Source organism: Mustela nigripes, chromosome 5, assembly GCF_022355385.1.
Source record: "Mustela nigripes isolate SB6536 chromosome 5, MUSNIG.SB6536, whole genome shotgun sequence".
In the NCBI taxonomy this organism is placed as follows: Eukaryota; Metazoa; Chordata; class Mammalia; order Carnivora; family Mustelidae; genus Mustela; species Mustela nigripes.
This window is the reverse complement of record NC_081561.1, coordinates 85,198,934-85,219,291: the sequence shown is the minus strand read 5'-3', so window position 1 is coordinate 85,219,291 and position 20,358 is coordinate 85,198,934. Positions and strand designations below refer to the sequence as shown.

Below are 20,358 nucleotides of genomic sequence, written 5' to 3'. Positions count from 1 at the left end.
CAAGCTGCTTAGTCTTTGTATCCTTGCCCGGACTGGCTACTCAGTAGATATTGACTACATCAATGGATGAATGATTAGGAGGGGAAAGGAAAAAAAAAAAAAAAAAAAGATTCCCTATTCTCACAAGTATGATATAGTTGTTAGAACTAAAATTAAGTAATTATTTGCTTCTCTTTTAAAAGAGAAAATTCAGAGCTAATAAATTTCGACATAGGGGGACTGTGGAAGGGAAGTTACTGTTACTATCCCCCAAATCAACCCAGATCTCATTTCTTTGCCATATCCCTAAATATTCCAGGAAAAGAAGCAAAACAACAGAAAAAATAAAATGACTAGGGAATCATGAATATCTTGGCTGAACACAGGTAGCCCCAACAGTTTGCAAACTATAGCAGGCCCAAAACGAGGCACCTGTTTGACCCTGTGGCCTGAGTAGAAGGTTGTGAATTGATAATATGTAAACAAAAATGGTGTCAGGAATTCACTCTGAAGGTTAACTATTAATGAAGAGCACAGACTGAATCCTTATTTGCTCTGAGGACACCTTTTCTTGTTGGACTTACAAGCCAACAACAAACAGTAATGGAAGAAAGAACGTTTTTGACTCAAGTCTTTTGTTCTCCAGGGCGACAATGTGTTGATTAATACTTATAGTGGTGTTCTCAAGATCTCGGACTTCGGGACATCAAAGAGGCTAGCTGGCATAAATCCATGTACCGAAACTTTTACTGGTATGTTTTTGCAGTGATGATACAGATCTTATGTAATTAAAGAAATAATTGCTGCATTAGAGCCTAATGTGAGAGATAAAGTCAGTCTGGGTTCTCACAGACATTCCCGTGTGTATATTTTGGTGCTCACTGAAAAATGTTACGCAGAATTTGATCTGGCTCTTTTCTCATCTTGTATTTCTAGGATTTGCTCAGTCTCCTTTTTAATGCCACGGAAATGTTTGTTTTGTTTTGTTTTTAAGTCCATTTGTTATTTGTTTTCCCCTTTATGTCATTACTTCTCTTCTGGTTGGCTAAAGCCACTATAACCCTAACAAGATTTTTTTTTAAACTTTTTTTTAGCCCAACCTCTCTGTGATTCTTACTCATATCTTAATCACTTCCCATTTGAACTATAAGTTCCTAATCTGTTTACTCCCTGTGGCCTATTTCCTACTCACAATATAAATAACCCTTAGCATTTCAATTCAGAAACAGGAAATGACTCACCAACTCGGAATTGGGGTGGGGAGAGAGCTTGCCTGAGAAATTAGGCAATCCAGCCACTAAGCTACCTCTGAACAAAGTCCTGGGAGAATGGAGAGAAAGTGATTGCCAAAAAGGTACCAAGAGGAAACCAAGGCTCAGAGAGATGAATGCCAGCCACCCCCCCCCCCCCCTCCCCGCCTCACCACCAGGTACAGGAGGCCATCTGGAACTTAGACTCTGGTCTCCACTTGAAGTTCTTACTGCCCCACTCTGCTGAGTCTCATGAAGCGCTAAGCCCTTGTTATAATCATCAGAGAAAGACTAATTTAACCAAAAACTGTAATGAATAATCTGTGATCTAAGATAAAGCAAAATGGCCAGGTCCCCCCATTTCTGAATTCTGTGTGGTAGGTGATGGTACCTCAATTTTGCAGGTGAGGAGACTGAGGGAGCAAAGAGAGATCATAGATAGAAGACGCAACAGCTTGTAAATGGTAGAACTTGGGTTTTTCATCTACCCTTTGCTCTTTCCTTTGACCTTCTGGCTCTAGTCCATCTTCCTCTGCACTGTGCTGATGTATCTGTTCTGGTAGCCTGGGAAGGGAAAAGGAGAGAGAGAATTTCTGTATATTTTCTCCTCAGAACATTCCGTCAATAGCACCTTTGACCCAGTTCCTACCCTCACAGCAATGGGTATTTAGGGCACAGCATTAAGCATATTTAAGATGTATTTTTTTAACAAAATTAATTCTAGCCTACTAGTAACTTGAAATGTCTTTCCATTTCTTTCTCATACCCTCTCAATTTGGCAAGAGACATTTTAGATGCCGCCAAGACTCAGTAACTTCTGATGGGAGAATCCCTACTTTCAGACTTTTTATTTGAGTAAGATGTTAATGTAATGTCTTCTGCTAATCTTGAAGACATGTTTTTTAATCCCCAAAGGAGTTGTAGTGAAGCAGTCCTTCCAGAATCCTTTGCACTTCTCACACTGGCCTCACATGAGTGACACAGGTCACTAACATGCCTGGTCTGTCTCCAGGGCTGATCGAGAGGACTTGGAGAGGCATACCTTGATCTGCTCACGGCCATAGCCCTCACAAGTGCTCAGTCAATTTCTGATGAACTGACTGCAAAGACATTGACCTATTTGGTGATTTGGTGAGAGGGAAGGCAGCATCAACCGCCATTTATAGAGTGCTTACTATCTATCTGACTGTGTTAAGTGCTTTACGTATTTCACTGAAATTCATACATCAGCTCTAATTATTTGGAATCAGTATCCCAATTTATGATGCAAAATTAAGGTTCAAAGAGGTTGAATAACTTGCCTGAAGCCACAGTGCTAGTAATAGAGCTATGATTCAAACTAGATTTAACATGCCAAGTGGAATTATCTTCTCCCCAAACCCATTCCACCCACACACTTCTCCATCTCAGTTGATGGCCACCCAAAACTTAGAGGGATCCTCTTTTCTCACACCCCAGCCCAATCCGCAAGGAAGCCTACAGGCTCTACCTTCCAGAAGGTGTCCAAAATTGGACCACTCCTCTCTGCCTCCACTGTTGCCACCCTCAGCTCTCAACTGCATTACCTCCAAAGCCTGTTCTCCCTCCTTTGGTTTTTGCCTCCTACTGTCTGCTCTTAACACTGCAACCAGAGTGATCCTTTGAAACATAAATCAAGCCCTGTTACTAAGAGACTTCGGTTGCTTTCTGTTTCTTTCAGAGCAAACAAATGCGGAAGTCCTAATATGGTGGACGAGGCTCTGACCTGATTCGGAGTCCATTACCTTTTAGACTTCATGTTCTACTCTTCCCCTTGCTCCCTTAATTATCCTATGGGGGATAATTAAGCATGACTAGCAGATAGAACTTCTCGAAATATCTGATAAATAAAAACATTGCATACTGTGTTAAGATATTACTTGAATTGTCCAATTTTTAAAGTCCACTGTATTTTAATCAGTTGTGATTTCTACTCAAGATATTAGTACAACTTAAATTCTCTCATCACTTCTATTTTAGACTCAGATACAGGAAAAACCAACTGGTAGACTTAAACACATAAACTTTTTCTAAAAGACCATTTGATTTTATTTACATCATTAAAAAAAAAAACATTCACCCTTGTTCATCATCTATAAATAGAGAAATCATAGCAGTTTTCTCCTAAGGGTAGGTGATTTGAAGAATGTATTTACCTTTCCCTTGGCCAGATGAAATGCTTCCCTCCAATAATGTTGCTGATTTAAGCAGACAGCAGACATGTATAGTCATATGTGAACTTGAACATGAGCTATTGCCACATAATAATGAGAGCTGGAAGATAACCTGGCAAAATGACAATACTTGACAAAAATAATATACTTTTATTTGGTTTTATGAACAACAAACAGCCAGTTTCTAGCATATGTTGTTGGGTTTCCTAGGAACAATTTAGAGGAATGGTGCATAGCAGTTTCACCTATAAATCATGCATGAGGTATTCATAAAAGGTGTCTGTATTTATCAAAATGTCTGTCAGTTTGGTTATGAATCAGAAAATACTGAAGTAGCTCTTTTAGCAAATGCCTCAGTATTTGAAATAATTGAATATGGCATCTTGGATGAGTTCCTGTTTGCTGATTATATCATTTGTATGAGTCTATCAGTAGCAGGGGATATGGCAATAATCTGTTCCTGTTCACACTTCTGACTCATTGTTGGATTTGGAGGAATCACTCTAGGGGGTAGTAGAAGCCAATTCAGCCCTCTTGTTCCATCCACTGAGACAACTGCAGTTGAGTGTTTATCTGATATACCAGACCAGAGCCAGAACCAAGCATAGTTGGCTCTCCGTTTAGTGTTCTATCATACCAAACTCTTTCACTGTCTGATTCCACATGGCCTTTTAAATCTCTATGTTTCATTGTATTCTTCTGCACTCTGTGTCTCGTGATTTGTCTGTACTGATGGCTCCTGACCCATCTTTAATCTGTTAAACCTGTTATGCCATGGACCGCAGCACAGCAGAAGCCATATATATTTGACTTACAGAATGAAATACACCAAAAATGATTTACATTACTTTTAACAATGGCTTTCAGAAACTTCATGCTTTTGTGGTTTAGAAATAAGAATCAAAACGAAGAATTAAGCATTCAATTTAGAAATTGAGAAATAGAGATCTAGGAAAAATGGATGATTGACCTAGGCTTTTCTTGGAAAGATTAGACATATACATAATAGGAATCTTCATGTATTTGAAAAACTAATTGCAAAATATGTGTGTTGATATATTCTCTGTTGTTCTCAAATGACTCATTCTTTGAAGTTTCTAAGCGGTCCCAATAAAATGATACCTCACTTATACTCTACCATCTAGGAGATGAGAAAGTATCTCTTCATGACCAGATGATGTTGGTGAGCTATTCTTATATCCCTGATAAAATCCACTATAACAACTGCTATTTCTACTTTTCTTAACGACAGAAAACTGGAACTCAAGAAAGATGAGATATTAAGACCTGAATCATACTTTTAAAATTGTCTTATTTATGTGAACAATTAAAGCTGTTGGTAGATATTCATCTGTTTTCTCTCCTTTAAAGTAGAAGTGTGTTTGAATTATCCCCAGGTACCCTTCAGTATATGGCACCGGAAATCATAGACAAAGGACCACGAGGCTATGGGAAAGCAGCAGACATCTGGTCTTTGGGCTGCACCATCATTGAAATGGCCACAGGGAAACCACCTTTTTATGAGCTGGGAGAACCACAAGCAGCTATGTTCAAGGTCACATTTCATATGTCTTAAATGTCTTAAAAACCATAGGATAAAGCTCTTGGATGGTCCATTTATGTGTATGGTATTTTTTTAGGCAAAAGGAAAAGAGCCTAGGTAGGCACATTAAATGTGCTCTCTGAGCCCAGTAAAGTCAAGAAGATTCACTCCCCTCGAAGTCAGTGCCTGTGCCTCACACTGCGGCTCTTTCCCTGAATTAGATTTCTCAGCTTCAAAGTGAGATTCCGTATAGCTTTGTCTGACCACCTTTCACAATGCAGCATAAATAACACACTACTCCCTGGAAGACGATTTAAGCTCTTTGGGAAATGGTCTGAAATCTTCCATAGAGGGAGATAGTAAGACATTTACTTCATTTAAGTATTAAAGCAATATTTTCCTTCACTATCATAAGAGTTTGGAGGCTCCACTAAGAAAGGGGTGGACAGTAATTGCTATTTTAAGGACGTCAGTTGTATTCTTAGTATAGCTACTCTTCTAGCTCGTTGCCTTGCCCATTCATTCGTAACTCTCCTGGGAGTTACCTCCCAAAACAGGGAGTGCTGAATATGGAAATAGGGCTGACTGAGCCCAGGGGCCACAGCCTGGGAATCCAGGGACTGAGCAAAGCAGTGACCTACTCTGAGCTCCTGCTGTCCCCATCTGTCCTCACTTGCAAAACTGCCAAGCTGGAGGAAGGTTTTTAAACTGAGCACCTGTTTCCCAAGAAGTAAAGTTCACCCGTCTGCTAAGGCAGAGCACTTCTGATGAGAATTTGTGATTTCTTTCCTTGCCATTGACTGTGGTTCTAGCACTTATTCCACTGTGAATAGCCTCTCGTGAGGGGCCATGTGTCATATACCTTCTACTTGTATAGAAGGCTTGGCTTCCTTTCAGCTTGAAGATGATCTGATGGGATACTGCTGATACAGAACCAAGGACTGTACCCAAACCAGAAGGGCAATGAGAGCTGCTAAGAGAGCTGCGATTCTCAACATAAATGATGTCTTTCTTTTCTGGGTCAATGTTTCAACTTTCAACTTTTCACCCATCTCTAGGATTTTGCTCTGAAATGCTGCTCCGTTACCTCCACTACCTCCGTTAGTGCAGGGATTATTATATAGTAGGACTCCCGTACTGATTAACAGTGTTTGAATCTAGGCTCCAACACAGTCAAACTCTTTAATGACTTTGGGAAAATTGCCTAACCCTCTGGTACCACATTTTTCTCATCTATAAAATGAGTATAAAAATAGTACTTATCTAATAAAGGTTTTTTGAGACATATATGAGATAATAAAGTACTTACAAAAGTATCTTACATATAATAAAGTCTATATAATTACCACAAATAACTGTATGTTATTGCTTATATAATAATATGCTTCTGTAAGCTGTGTAATAACAAAAAATATTTCCTTAGAAAAATTTCTCTACTAACTACATGAAAACATTATTTAAAAGAATTTAGAATGGCTAGCAGTGAGAAGAAAATTATAATTGTTACAAAAATTCTATGTTTAATTTTAAGGTATTTTAAAATATCTCTTCATATGGGCAATTTGACAGTGGTAGAGCATTTGACTGCATATGGGCAATTTGAGACAGGAGAAATATTCATGTTTCATGGCATAGGGGAAAGAACACAGGCTTTAAGCCAAACAAATTAAGGTTTGAATCCCAGGCCTGCCTTTCTAGAACGTATCACTCACCCCTCTGAAACTCATTTTTTTCATTGTTGTAACAGGGATAATATTTAATCCAGTGGGTTGTTGGGAGTATTCAATACATTTCATAAATCAAAAAGCCAAGCACAGTTCCTGGCACACAGCGATTATGGTCAACACAACAGTCTGAATTAAAAACCTCTTTCTCGCATGCCAGTGTGCTAACGTGCTCTAAAATGTCAAGGGCTGAATTCTTACTTCATAGTGCTGTCTACTCTCTTAACATAATTGCTTGGCCTATGTCACTGACAAAGTTACAAAAACACTCTGGATACTTTCCATAACCTAGAGAAAAAAAAATACCCTCTGTCACTTCGAGGAAAGACATGAGTCTGTAGAATACAGTAAAGGATTTTTTTTGTGCTAGGGGGCCAAGTTTTCAATCCTGGAGCTCATGTGATGAGATGGTTACTCAGAAGCTACATGTGTTGTGTCTTAGGTGGGAATGTTTAAAGTCCACCCAGAGATCCCAGAGTCCATGTCAGCAGAGGCCAAGGCATTCATACTGAAGTGTTTTGAACCTGACCCTGACAAGAGAGCCTGTGCTAACGACTTGCTTGTTGATGAGTTCTTAAAGGTTTCGAGCAAAAAGAAAAAGACACAACCTAAGCTTTCAGGTATGTGGTTGCATTGAAGAGGATACGGGTCAGAGTCATTATAAACCCTAAGCTTTTAAGGTGAAAGATTTTTCCAGAAGTAATCTGCTTATGGATATCACTGGAAGTTGGTATAAACATTAGCACAGTGTGCTTAGACATTCAGTTTTGGTTTCAGGAAGCCGCCTTACCATCAATTTCATGAATTCTGGGACCTCATACATAGTAGTGTTTCATGGCTAGTTAGTAGGTAGGTCATGTATCAGGATCTATAGCAATGTATCAGGATCTATAGCAATCTTGCATCACTGATACAAGGGATACACAAGGGGTGAAATATAGCCTCTGAGAGCTGAAACTCTAGGTCACCAGTGATGGGCTCCAGAGCTCTTATGAAGCTGTTAAAACTTCCAAGCCATCCAGTACTGTGTTCTTTGAATTTTAGGCAAATACCTATTGCCTCTTAGAGGATATCTTTCTGAATCACCAACCCCCTGCAATGTGAAAGAAAGAAAAAAAAAAGAAAAGAAAAGAAGATTGTCAGTTACAAGTAAAACAGCAAAACTGTCTTTTGCAATAATGTCCAAAACTTAGTTCAGAAAGGAAAAGCACGTAAATGATCCCTTTCTTGTTGACATTTTTGTGTTTATCGGGGATGAGGGTAGACAGATTGAATGTTTGCAAAGGACATTGATCCCATTTCGAGCATCTGCTTTTTTGTTATCTGTGTTTAGCAACAAACCCAACATGTGCTTATGTTGCTGTTTGCTCTTCTTTCCACAGCCCTTTCAGCTGGATCAAATGGTGAGTTCATTTTTATATTGCCCATTGAGCCGAAGTTTGGTACGTGATCATGTGATAAGCTCTAGATTTCCCATTAAAAAGCCTCTGCGTTTTGCCTCCGTGGGAGGCTCCCAGGTACCAAGGCTGTGTGCAGCTGCAGGCCTGGCTGGGCTCATTCCTTCAGAAACCCCTCTCCTCCTTAGAAAAGCGAAAATCGATGTGCTAACCCAGTTAGCAGCTACAGTCCCATTTATGAGTGTTCTTAGGTGTTACAGAGCACTTTATGCCTCCTGTTAATTATGACTACAAACTACGGCCTGGCTTTACCTCTCCTCAAAGAATGCAAGCTGCAGGACTCTTCCCTCCCCAGTTCTTTACGTGTCATTAACACTTTCTGTCCCATAGCAGAGGAGCAGAGGGCACTGCCCTACCTCGAGGGGTGCCCACTTCAACAGGAAGAGTGGGAGGGTGGTGATGAGGAGGACCTCCTTCCACCCTTTGAGAGACATGGCTTGTCCAATCTCAGACTGCTCTCCCACTGCCACACAGAGACCCAGAGAATGAAGCAGTTCGTTTTAACCTAATATCTGCTGTGTGCGCAAGGAATGTGCTAGGCCCTGAGTACATAAGGATGAGAAAAGCGTAGTTCCTGTCTTTAAGGAGCCGTTGTTCTTGTAGGGGAGACACACAAGGAAAAAATCTGCGGCTCTCTGGTGTAATGTAGTCAGTGCAGAGGGAGTCACGGAGGGTGAGTGGGTAGCCAGGTGAGGTCAGTCCTAGCATGAGCTAATGCTGTAAGCGTAAAACCCCCGCTGTGTGTGAAGGGGGCAGGAGGTGGCTCAGCATTGCTGGGCTTAAAATACATGGGGGGGGGTAAGCAGGAGCATATCCCAAAGAGCTCCCTATGAGAATTATCAGTCAGGAGGGGAGAGCCAGCGAAAGAGTTTAATCTGGAATTAAAATCACGGGGTCTGTAATTCTGTGGTAATAGAAACGTCCTCTATCTATACTGTCCAGTCCCTTAGCCACTAAGCATATGTGCTTTGAACAGTTGAAATGGGGCTACATTGACAGAGGCCCTGAATTTTAAATTTAATTTTAATTTCATTGAAATGTTCCTGTAAATAAGCACAGGGGGCTAGCAGCTACCATATTGAACTGTGAAGCTATTGATGGCTCATTCTGAGAGCTGCCTGAAGAATCATTTATTTAATAACATTTACTAGGTAACCTTTTTAAACCTCTGCTGTGCCCTTAGCACTCGGGATCTAGGTCCTAGGGCCTAGGCCCTCAAAATACATAGGCATGACTCAGGCCCAGATCTGCCTGCATGGGTCACTTGGAATGTTTGTTAAAAATTAAGATTTCTGGCCCTTCCCAGAATCTGTAGCTATAACCTAGAATGCTACACCTTTTTTTTAAGATTTTATTTATTTATTTGACAGAGAGAGATCACAAGTAGGCAGAGAAAGAGAGAGAGGAGGAAGCAGGCTCCCTGCTGAGCAGAGAGCCCAATGTGGGACTCGATCCCAGGACCCTGAGATCATGACCTGAGCCAAAGGCAGCGGCTTAAACCACTGAGCCACCCAGGCGCCCTAGAATGCTACACTTTTAAGTAAACAACCTGATGACTTCTTTGCTCACTAAAGTTTGAGAACCTTTGAGATTTGGGCAGTCAGAGATAGGGCGACAATTAGGAGTTGGCTCTGACTGAGCTCTGTCCCTAAATTGTCCTGAACTCAGAGAACTTAGAGTCCCTGGTGCTTTTGAATAGCTGTAAGGATCTAAGGCAGCTTTCACAGTGGTGGGAGAGAGTTAGAACATTCCCCCTTTTCCAGAATGGGCATAGCCAATTTGCTGAAGTTAGAGCCCTCTCTCTCCCCTAAACAGAAAGCTCCCAGCAGTCTGGGGCCCATAGATTGGCCCCATGTGCTCCCTCCCCATGCCAGTCTACCCATAATAAAGCCATATTTTTAGGGAATTTTTATTGGGATGAGGATAGACATCCTTACGGTTTAGGGAACCCTTACCCATCAGCTCCCACAAAAGAACAACAAGAAATACTCTTCCAGAGGCATACCCTTGACATTTCCCATCCTCAGAGATGTCATCCAGCCTGTTTAAGACTTCCCATGGCCAGCCCTACAGCAAAGGATTTCTTAAGAGTTGACAAAGACATGGGGCGCCTGGGTGCCTCAGTTGGTTAAGCCTCTGCCTTTAGCTCAGGTCATGATCTCAGAGCCATGGGATGGAGCCCAGGGATCGAGCCCTGTGGTGAGCGCCATGTCCTGCTTCTCCTTCTTTCTCTGCCCTTCTCCCGCTGCTCATTTCTCTCAAATAAGTAAAGAAAATCTTAAAAAAAAAAAATTGAAGAGAGAGTAGCATACAGGCAAGTGACTTAACTCCTGCCAGACTTCTCTCTGACATCTGGAGGCTCCAGAGCCTCAGTGTATTTGAGCTGATATCAGGGGACTTGTGACCTCCGTGCTCTCCAGAAACTGTCAGCATGCTTCTATGGTAACAGTTATACCTGAGTTTCTCCCCAGAAAGGCACTGTGGTTTCTCATTTACCTGGAAATCTTTTACAACTTGAGAAGCTAGAAATCTCAGGAATGGATTTCATCACGTTTCCACCAAGAATGTACATACTTGCTACCTCGGCATCCCCTTTTCTCCCTCTTCTACCTCATGGAGGAGGGAGTATTCATTTTCCTACAGAAGGTGAACCCCCACTTGGCTTCTGCACCCCACACACCCCTAACTTCTTCAGCTTCCCCACTCTCCACATAAATCCCCATCTACCCATGCTCTAGAGTTTTCCGTCCTAAACTAACCTTTCCCCTGACACTACTTACTGCTTCATTGGCTAACACCCCACTTTTCCTGCTCCTCATCCCAGCTTCAGGTCTTGAAGAGCCGTGTCCCCTGATCTTCCCCACCTCTTTCCCACTAATCTAGCGTCTGGCCTACATTGTGTCTGATGTCTGGTGTCACTGACCATTGACCCTGCCTTGTTCAGGGTCACTAATGGGATCCATTTGGCCAAATTCTGAATTTGCTCATCCTCTCAGTGACTTTTGGCCCAGATACACCTCCTCTTTTCTGTTAGCCCTCTCCTCTGGAGGCTTCTGTGACCCCCCATTCTCCTGATTTCCTCTAGCTTCATGGCTTCTGCAGTCATTCCCCTTTGCTACCTCCTTTTCCTCTAAATAAAGGTGTTCTTAAGGTCCAGGACCTCTGCTCTCTCCTCATTCCTCCCTTAATTATGTCATCCTTTGCTTTAAATACCATCTCTAGGCAGGGGACTGCTAGAATTATGTCCCCAGCTCTGTCTTCTGAGCTCCAGACTCATCCCATGGCCTTAATTTCTTAAACTGAATGCTCAGATCACACCTCTTCCCCACCAAAAATAACTTCCTGTTCAGCCTGGATTCCTTTTCATCTTAGTATATAAGTAGTTCTTTCATTCATTCATTTCTTAAGCCAGACACCTCAGGGTCATTTTTGATTCCTCCCTTTCATACCCTCCCTTCAGTCTAGCAGTGAGTCCTGTTGGCTACCCAACAAATATTAGATATCTAGTAGATATATGCTGGACGAATGACTGCATGAGCCCAACAGAGAAGAGAAATCAAATTTAGGATTAAACTTAAATCTGGTAGAAGAGGAATTCAGGGCTGTGTACACAGAACATACAAAATATCTACAAGTCCCTTTTTTTCCTAGGTGAGCCATAAAGACCCTGGGCACTGGATTCCATCCTTAAACATAGACAGTGTTACCTCATGAGACTTCCTTTAGGCAGTCGGTATCCATAGCAACCCTAATTCACAAGTACGACACAGGCCTTCTCAGTACTGGGCTATTAAATCACATAATGTGACCAAAAAACCAAAGAGCAAGACAAGTCAAATCCTCACTCCCTCTATTCTTTAAAATGTTTACTTACAGAAACACAGGATAGAAACTCCATGTGGTAGCATTCTAGATAGAATTTAGTCCCAAGGAACAACAATTTTGTCTTTGGCGTGTAAATGATGCCTGCCTCCATTTCTGCGTGGAACACACGCTGAGAGAGGATCTCCACTCTGTGAGCTGGGAAAGATGCCTTCACCGAGTCCAGGGGGTCCACAGTGAACCCCACTGCAGGGCTCTTGTGCCTTCCTCACAAAGCTGTTGGCCATCCCATCGAGCCAAGAGAAGGGTGAGAGCTTGCTTCAGCTATCTTTTTCTACCAGCCACATTTAACTTTAAGGACTTGATAGCTAATAGCAATGCAAGCCCTGCTCCTGTTCCTTGAATCCATATTTGGCCAAGCCAGCAGCTGTTTTGTCCATTCAGCAATCTCTCCCCGGAAATGCAGAGTGAAACAAAGTACACTATAGGTCTTGAAAACTCCCAGAAATGCCCTCGCAGAAGCAGTCCTGTTTGGGCCCTCCGACAGACCTGTCTCCTCTTATCCTCCCCCCACCGCACCCCCAACATCTCTTCAATGTAGCCGTTTGCACTTAACCTTTAACTAAGGGATAGTGGTGTTGACTTGGTAAACCCAGAACAGCTCTCCTTAGCTTCATCTCAGTTCCTGCCTTCAACTGAGTCAGCAATGCAGCAAATTCAATGACAGAAGGTGGGTCAACCAATTCCTCCTTGGGAGACTTTCTAGTTAACTGATCACTGGGATGATTTCCCCAGAGAGGAACTATCCCAGGAAGCTGTATACATCTCTTCTTCCTCCCCACAGTTGAAACCAAAGCCAAGTATCCCTCTAACACCTGCTTTCTTCATCTGAGCTATAAGTGGGATAGAATAATAGAAGGGTAGTACATGACATCTTCGGTACAACCAAGGAGAGTAGGACGTGTCCCACCTGCAAGATTCTGTGATTAAGGAAGCTCCTAGATAGGGCTAGAAAACTTTTTCTAAGACTCAGCAGCTTCAGAAAGCTTCCCTGATGGGTGTGGTCAGGGCAATCCATTTTCAGTGAAATGTCACTTCCTGCTGTGTAATGGGATTCTTTTTTTTATCTTCTGGATCATCACTAAGTGTGTTATGAAGTAAATCAAGTTCTTGGTAATGTGGTGTGACCACCTATTGAGTATATGCATGTGAAAAATAATTATAGTAACATATTTTTCTGATTACAAAAATAATACTTGTTTATTGTAGAAGGCTTGGAAATTTTGGAAAAATAAAGTCACAATCACCCCAAATCACATCTTCTAGAAATAACTACCATTCATAATATGGTATATTTTCTTCCAAGTATATATATAGCAGATCATAAGGCATATCTGTATGTGGAATCATAGGGATAGAATCCAGAGATAGTTGGAAGAAAAGGGCAAAGAAAAGAAAGGGAAGTTCTGTTTGGCTTTCATATATTGGTAAATCAGATGAGTGCTTCTCAAACATGTCCATCTGTCTGTTCAGTGTGGATGGCCCGCTGCCTCCGCCCCTCGCTGTTAATCATTACTGATTTGCAGTCACCCCGAACAGAGGCAAGAGTTCACAGCTGAATGACCATCCCACATCTTTGAGCTTGGGACCCTGGTTGAAACAGCCCAGCCCAAGAGGGATTAAGTAAAAAAGGATTCTAGGCAACCTTGGATTTCCTTTTTTATAATTTTACGTCTGCCTTCTTTGGTAAGACCTTTTGTAGTATTGGGACACTTGTTTGGTAAGGGATGACTCTGTCAAAAGTTACTTCCTTTAAAATAAGTATTTGATGAAACATTGGTAACTACTGCTGGGCTAAGAGAATCTCCATCACAATAAGAGCCCATGTCTGACGCAGGATCACAGTTTCTGGGAACTGGGAAAGACCGAAGAGATCATGTGGTCTTTTGATTTCCAAAATTTGTATTTAGCAAAGGACCCTTTTTTTTGATGACCCCTTAAGCAGAACCCTGATATATAAGACTGACAGATCATATTTCTGTTAGACAAAAGAGGGTTGAAACCTATGTTCTAGAATCACAGAATCCTCATTCCCCCTGGCTACGGCAGTCCCAAGATGCTAAGGTGGACCCTTGAGCCTGTGAGGAAGATGATTTAAAAAAATATGAACCTGATCCTGTATTTTATTTTTAAATATATGTATTTATTTATTTATTTATTTATTTGAGAGAGAGAGAGAGAGAGCAAGCACAGCAAGAACAGCGGGAGAGGAAGGAAAAAGACTCCCCACTGAACATGGATCCCACTGCGGGGTTCAATCCCAGGACTCTGAGATCATAACCTGAGCTAAAGGCAGATGCTCAACCGACTGAGCCACCCAGATGCCCCACCTGATCCTTTATTTTATAGATGTGAGAACTGAGACCCATAAATGACCTTCCTAATGTCTGATAGGTGGCCAATAGCAATGAGGGGATTGGAACCCAGGACTACTGGGCCTGGTTCTTCTTCCACAGTTTCATGGCCCTGAAATATTCCTTCCAGGGCCTGGGGGACCCCTACCCTGCCGACCTCCTGCCTGGGTTGTATGTGGAGCACGGGATCCATGACCAGCCTCTTAGCATAATTTGACTAGTCATTGGAATGAGACACTTAACCACCACTGTTGCTGTCTTTGAGTGCGTGTCTAGTATGTGTATCTTTTTAAAAGCATCCATGACCATTTCCTCCCCTCTCGTGACAAACAGAGTATCTTCGAAGCATATCCTTGCCTGTGCCTGTCCTGGTCGAGGACACGAGCAGCAGCAGCGAGTACGGCTCAGTTTCTCCTGACACAGAGTTAAAGGTGGACCCCTTCTCTTTCAAAACGAGAGCCAAATCCTGTGGAGAAAGAGATGTAAAAGGAATACGGACGCTCTTTTTGGGGTAAAGACCTGACCAACTTTGAGTGAAAGAACTGTGTTGTGTGTCCTTTTATAAAGGACATGGTGATTTATGCTGTCTAAATTCTTCTAGCATTCCGGATGAAAATTTTGAAGATCACAGTGCTCCCCCTTCCCCTGAAGAAAAAGATTCTGGTTTCTTCATGTTGAGAAAGGACAGTGAGAGACGCGCCACCCTTCATAGGATCCTGACGGAAGACCAAGACAAAGTTGTGAGAAACTTAATGGAATCATTGGCTCAGGTAAAACCTCTCATGGATTCTTCCTTTCCCAGAGTTAATGTATCTTAGTATCTATGTATCTAATGTATCTTAGCTGTGTCCTCACTACTTGGAACTGTCCCAGGCGACGTGGAGCCTTGAAAAAGGTGTGGAGCTCTTGATGATGAATCAGACCTACCCAGGAGAGGAAAAAGGGGAATCCTTGATGTAAAAACTGCATTTTTGAACATAGCTACTTGTAAGTCACTAGCAACTTGTTCATTGTGGCGAAGTTCCAACCAGCCCGCAAGCCCCTGTTAAACTCCGTTCATTTGTTTATTGATCGATCCACACGTACGCGTTGAGCCACGTGACTTCCTAATTCCGATGGTAGCACAAGGCTCCCTGCCGGTCTCCTTTGAGCATTTAGGAAATACTGCAGACTCAACAAGGACCCCTGTGCTCGTGGGGCTACATCCAGATGGATGGAGGGTAATGGGCCATAATAAGTAAATTATATAGTGTGTTGAAGGCTGTGTGTGCTGTGAAAAAAAAAAAAAAAAAAAAAACTAAGCTGGTCGAACTCTTACTCCCTGGTATATTTGTTTGCTGGGGCTGCCGTAACAGAATCCCACTGGCTGAATAGCTGAAACAACAGAAATTTATTTCTCACGGTTCTGGAAGCAGAAGCTCTGAGAGCGAGGTGTCGGCAGGTTTGGTTTCTCATGAGGCCTCTCTCCTTGGCTTGTCTGTGGCACCTTCTTGCCACATCCTTACCCAGCCTTTTATCCCTGTGCACACCGGTGGGTGTCTCTTCCTGTTGGATTAGAGCCCCATTGTTGTGATCTCACTTGACCTTAATTACCTCCTAAGACCCTTTCTCCAACCACAATCACACTGGAGGTTAGGGCTTCTAATTGGGGTTGGGGGGACACAGTTCAGTCCGTAATACCTGGGAAAATATGTTCCCTAGGATTCTGCTTACAGATAACAAGGAAGAATCCCCTCCCCAGTTTTGTCCCAGTAGAAATGGGGTTTCCCGCAGCCCCAGGCCTCAGGTGCTGCCTCCTGAGTTTGGAGCAGAAGCTCACATCTCTTCAGGATGTCAGCCTCCACAGCCATGCTTGGCTTCAGGCTTGATACTTGGTACTTTCTTTCAGTGGCATGGGCATTGGGGACTTGTCTGGCTGCTCGGGCTCCTATGACCACCAGCTGGCTATGCCTTCTTTCCTACCTTCTGTCTTGGGAAAACCGCTGCGGAAAGTGTGGAGCTAGAGGAGTCGGGTCAAGTTTGTCTCTCAGTCCAACTGTCTCCCTGTTCTCAGCTGTACTGGGCAAGACTCTCTTCTTGGCTCCTGTCTTTATCTTGAGAACCCCACAAAGTTTCTCTGCTGATTTTTTTCTCCTTAGCAGTTCTCTAATGCCTTTTGATCCCATAGGAAGAGTCAAGGCCACATGTGTGCCAGCAGGGTCTCTAGTATGAGGAGAACTGAGATGAGCACCACCTACACTTTATGGGAAGACCCTGCGTGGTTCCTAGAGGAAATCCACCTCGAGCAGTTCCTTGGAGGCCCAGGAAGTGGGGGCTCTGGGCTGAGGGACAGTCGGGACCCTGAGCTGGAGTAGGGTGAGGGCTGAGGAGGCTGCACAGGAATGTGGGAGATGTGGACGAGACAGGAGCCATCTTGAACCTTCGGCTTTCTCTCTTCTCTTGACTTCTGCTTTCTCTGGTCATTCAAGGATCAGGGATCGGATGGTGTGAAATAAGAAGGGGAATCAAATTTAGATGGAAGGAACAGCTGGGCAGCAGTTGGAGGTCATACACTCATTCAACAAATACTTATTAAACCTCTGCTGAATTCCAGGCACCCGTCTACTTGTTGTGGACATCACAGTGAACAAAACTGGGAAAAAGAAATATCCCATTGAAGCTGGCATTCTAGCAGAGGAAGAAAAACAATAAATATTAGTAAATATTTCATAGTAGTAGTGGCACATCCGGTGACATAGTAATAATAGCAAACCTATATCAATAATAGTGGTAACAGGAAACATACTCAACATACACTAATAACAGCAGACGCTTCATAAGGGCCAGTATTATTCTTAGTAGTTCAGGTGTATTTACTAACTCCAGCCTCGTGGCAATAGCACTATAGTAATAGTTCTGTTGTCCTCATCTTGCATACGACTCAGAGACACAGAGGAGCTGAGTAATGGCCATGACCACACAGCCCTAAGCAGCGGAGTCCAGATTTAGACCCACACAGTCTGGCTCCAGGGTCTGTGCTCCTAAGCAACGCCCCCCGCCCTGGACCTCCCCTCCCTAGGAGACAGCTCCCAGATGCTGACAGGGGCTAGTGAAAATGGGAGGGACTGGTGCTTGGAGTGGGGGAAGGAAAGGAAATCGCCCTTCGCTGCTGTAGAGCGAAACCCTTTCTGAACTGTAGCTACTCATGTCAGATGCCTGTTTCAGCTCCAAAACATGCAGAACTCAGGGATTGTCTAAATCTCATAATCATCCCTAGGGACGAGCTCTTCCAGTAGAGAAAGCATCTGCTTGTTTGGGGTTTTTGAAGGTCCATCAGGCAGGACTGCCTCAGTCGTTGTCATGGTCCCAGCTCTTAGCACAGAGCCTGGCAAGAGACTTCCCTTCATGAGTGTGCTGAAATTCTTAACATTTTGCAGTTTGTTAATCCTATTCAGTCGTCTGTGGCCTCCTTTTTCAGCATGCCTGAGTGTTCTCTGTAAAAGGAGAAAGAAGAAAAAACTCAGAGGGCATGCCTTGGTGCACCAGCACAAAGGAACCAGTGAGGACCAGAAACTATGGGTCAGAGTCACGTGCTGCATCTCAAATCATCCAGGGATAGCAAGGGTCCTTCTGATTGTATCTCTAAGGGTGCTCTGAATCCCTTGGTGGTGTGGCAGTAGACAGGTTCTGATTCAGGCTCTCTGCCCGCTCTTCCAGCTAACCGAGGCAAGAGAAGGCAATGATGAGGAGTCTGGGCTCGGCCTCAGCTTTCCTCTGCCAGAGGCCTGGCTTTACTGTTTATTAGCAGGCTGTGCAGTTAGGGCAAGTTATTTAACTTCTCTGAAGCTGATTTTCTAACCTACAAAACAGAGGAAATGCCAGTATCTACCTCATGGAGTTTCTATAAGGAATAGCCAAGATCATGAGCAACTGAGAGACTAATAGAGTGTTTCACAAATGTTAACTATCATTATTGCTTTTGTGACCATTATCAAGAAGGCTAATCATAGTTGTCTAATCTCTTTACGTATTTTCTACAACCAGATATAAATAATTCTTTTCGTAGTGTTAAATATCTCTGGATACATTTTTACCTTTAAGCCCACCTCCATTTTTTAAAATTTTTTTGAATTTTTTAAAAATTTTTAAAAATTTATATATTTTCAGCATAACAGTATCATTATTTTTTCACCACACCCAGTGCTCCATGCAATCCGTGCCCTCTATAATACCCACCACCTGGTACCCCGACCTCCCACCCCCCCACCACTTCAAACCCCTCAGATTGTTTTTCAGATCTGGTCCATAGTCTCTCATGGTTCACCTCCCCTTCCAATTTCCCTCAACTCCCTTCTCCTCTCCATCTCCCCTTGTCCTTCATGCTATTTGTTATGCTCCACAAATAAGTGAAACCATATGATAATTGACTCTCTCTGCTTGACTTATTTCACTCAGCATAATCTCTTCCAGTCCCGTCCATGTTGCTACAAAAGTTGGGTATTCGTCCTTTCTGATGGAGGCATAATACTCCATAGTGTATATGGACCACATTCCATGCTCTTGGATCGGAAGAATAAACATTGTTAAAATGTCTATACTGCCTAGAGCAATCTATACTTTTAATGCTATTCTGATCAAAATTCCCCCGGTATTCTTCAAAGAGCTGGAACAAATAATCCTAAAATTTGAACTTTTTTTTTTTAAAGATTTTATTTATTTATTTGACAGAGAGAGATCACAAGTAGGCAGAGAGGTAGGCAGAGAGAGAGGGGGGAGCAGGCTCCCTGTTGAGCAGAGTGCCTGATGCACAACTCGATTCCAGGACCCTGAGATCATGACCTGAGCCGAAGGCAGAGGCTTTAACCCACTGAGCCACCCAGGCGCCCAAGCCCACCCCTTTTTTAAGGGGGGAGGGGCAAAGAGAGAGGGAGAGAGAGAATCTCGACCAGGCTCCACACCCCTGTTGAGGGACTCGATCTCATGACCCTGAGATCATGCCTGAGCTGAAATCAAGAGTCAGGCACTTAACCGACTGAGCCACCCAGGTGCCCAAGCCTAACCTTTTTTAATAAGACCAAAAGTACTGCTGTCCCAAAGCAGCCCACAAAAGCCCTTTGGACTCATAACATTCTTCTGAAATTCACTCATCATTTTTGAGGAGGTTTAAAGGATAAAGAATAGAGAATAGAGCACGCCTTCACAGAAGAACCTGGACAGTGCTGTGCTCAGGAAAGGCACACTGTCAAGGGCAACCTTAGGATGCCGAATCTGCATCCTTGATACAAGAGATGCTCGTCTGCATAAGCATGTTCAGGAGTGCGCGTGAAACACGGGAGTTAGAACAGAAGCCACAATCATGTAAGTGGATGAACCACTCCAGACAGAAAACATTTCCCAGAGCAGACAGTGTTCCTTTGTAGGACAGTGGCACACACATCAGAAAACCAGAAGCAACATGTTCATCTGTTGTGAAAACAAAGCTAATGTCAAAAAAATGTTTGCTATTTCAACTGCTGGCAAACAGGGAGCTGATTCTTCACTAAGATAAGCTTCCAATTTCTGAATAACTCACATTTTTCTTCTTGAACATATTTTCATGTTATTATGATATTGCCTGTGAATCTTTACTTTGGGTGTAATTTAGTTGGTGGTAAGAAAAGAAAGTTGATAATTGTTCCCAGTCTCGTTCTAATTCCCTTAATGACAGCTTTCAAGCTTTTCAATATAATCTTGTCTCCTGAAAACATAAACATGAGAGGGAGCTCCCAAATGAAACCATACTGAGGGAGAGAACTTGATGGTACATTGATTGTAATAGAATCCTAGAAATTGTAATTATCGCAGCCTGATTGAGGAATTTAATTTTAATGATGTGGTAACAAAATTGTATAATAAGAGATAGAAATGAGCATAATAAAAATCTTGTTTCTTAAAGTTAAATGAGGATAAATAATACCCTACCATGTTTCCTTTGAGAAAAGGAACCTGTTTAAATATC

The 20,358-nt window shown here is 42.7% G+C and overlaps 1 protein-coding gene across 1 annotated transcript in view; it reads left to right on the top strand.

Moving 5' to 3' along the window:
- The window catches only part of MAP3K5 (mitogen-activated protein kinase kinase kinase 5), a 199,958-nt gene that overhangs the window by 157,110 nt on the left and 22,490 nt on the right, over positions 1–20,358 (top strand). Inside the window, exons 18-23 of the mRNA XM_059400786.1 lie at positions 626–731; positions 4,819–4,976; positions 7,131–7,308; positions 8,071–8,091; positions 14,715–14,892; positions 14,983–15,151. Coding sequence (XP_059256769.1) covers positions 626–731; positions 4,819–4,976; positions 7,131–7,308; positions 8,071–8,091; positions 14,715–14,892; positions 14,983–15,151 — 810 coding nt within the window. The remainder of the gene's footprint in view (positions 1–625; positions 732–4,818; positions 4,977–7,130; positions 7,309–8,070; positions 8,092–14,714; positions 14,893–14,982; positions 15,152–20,358) is intronic.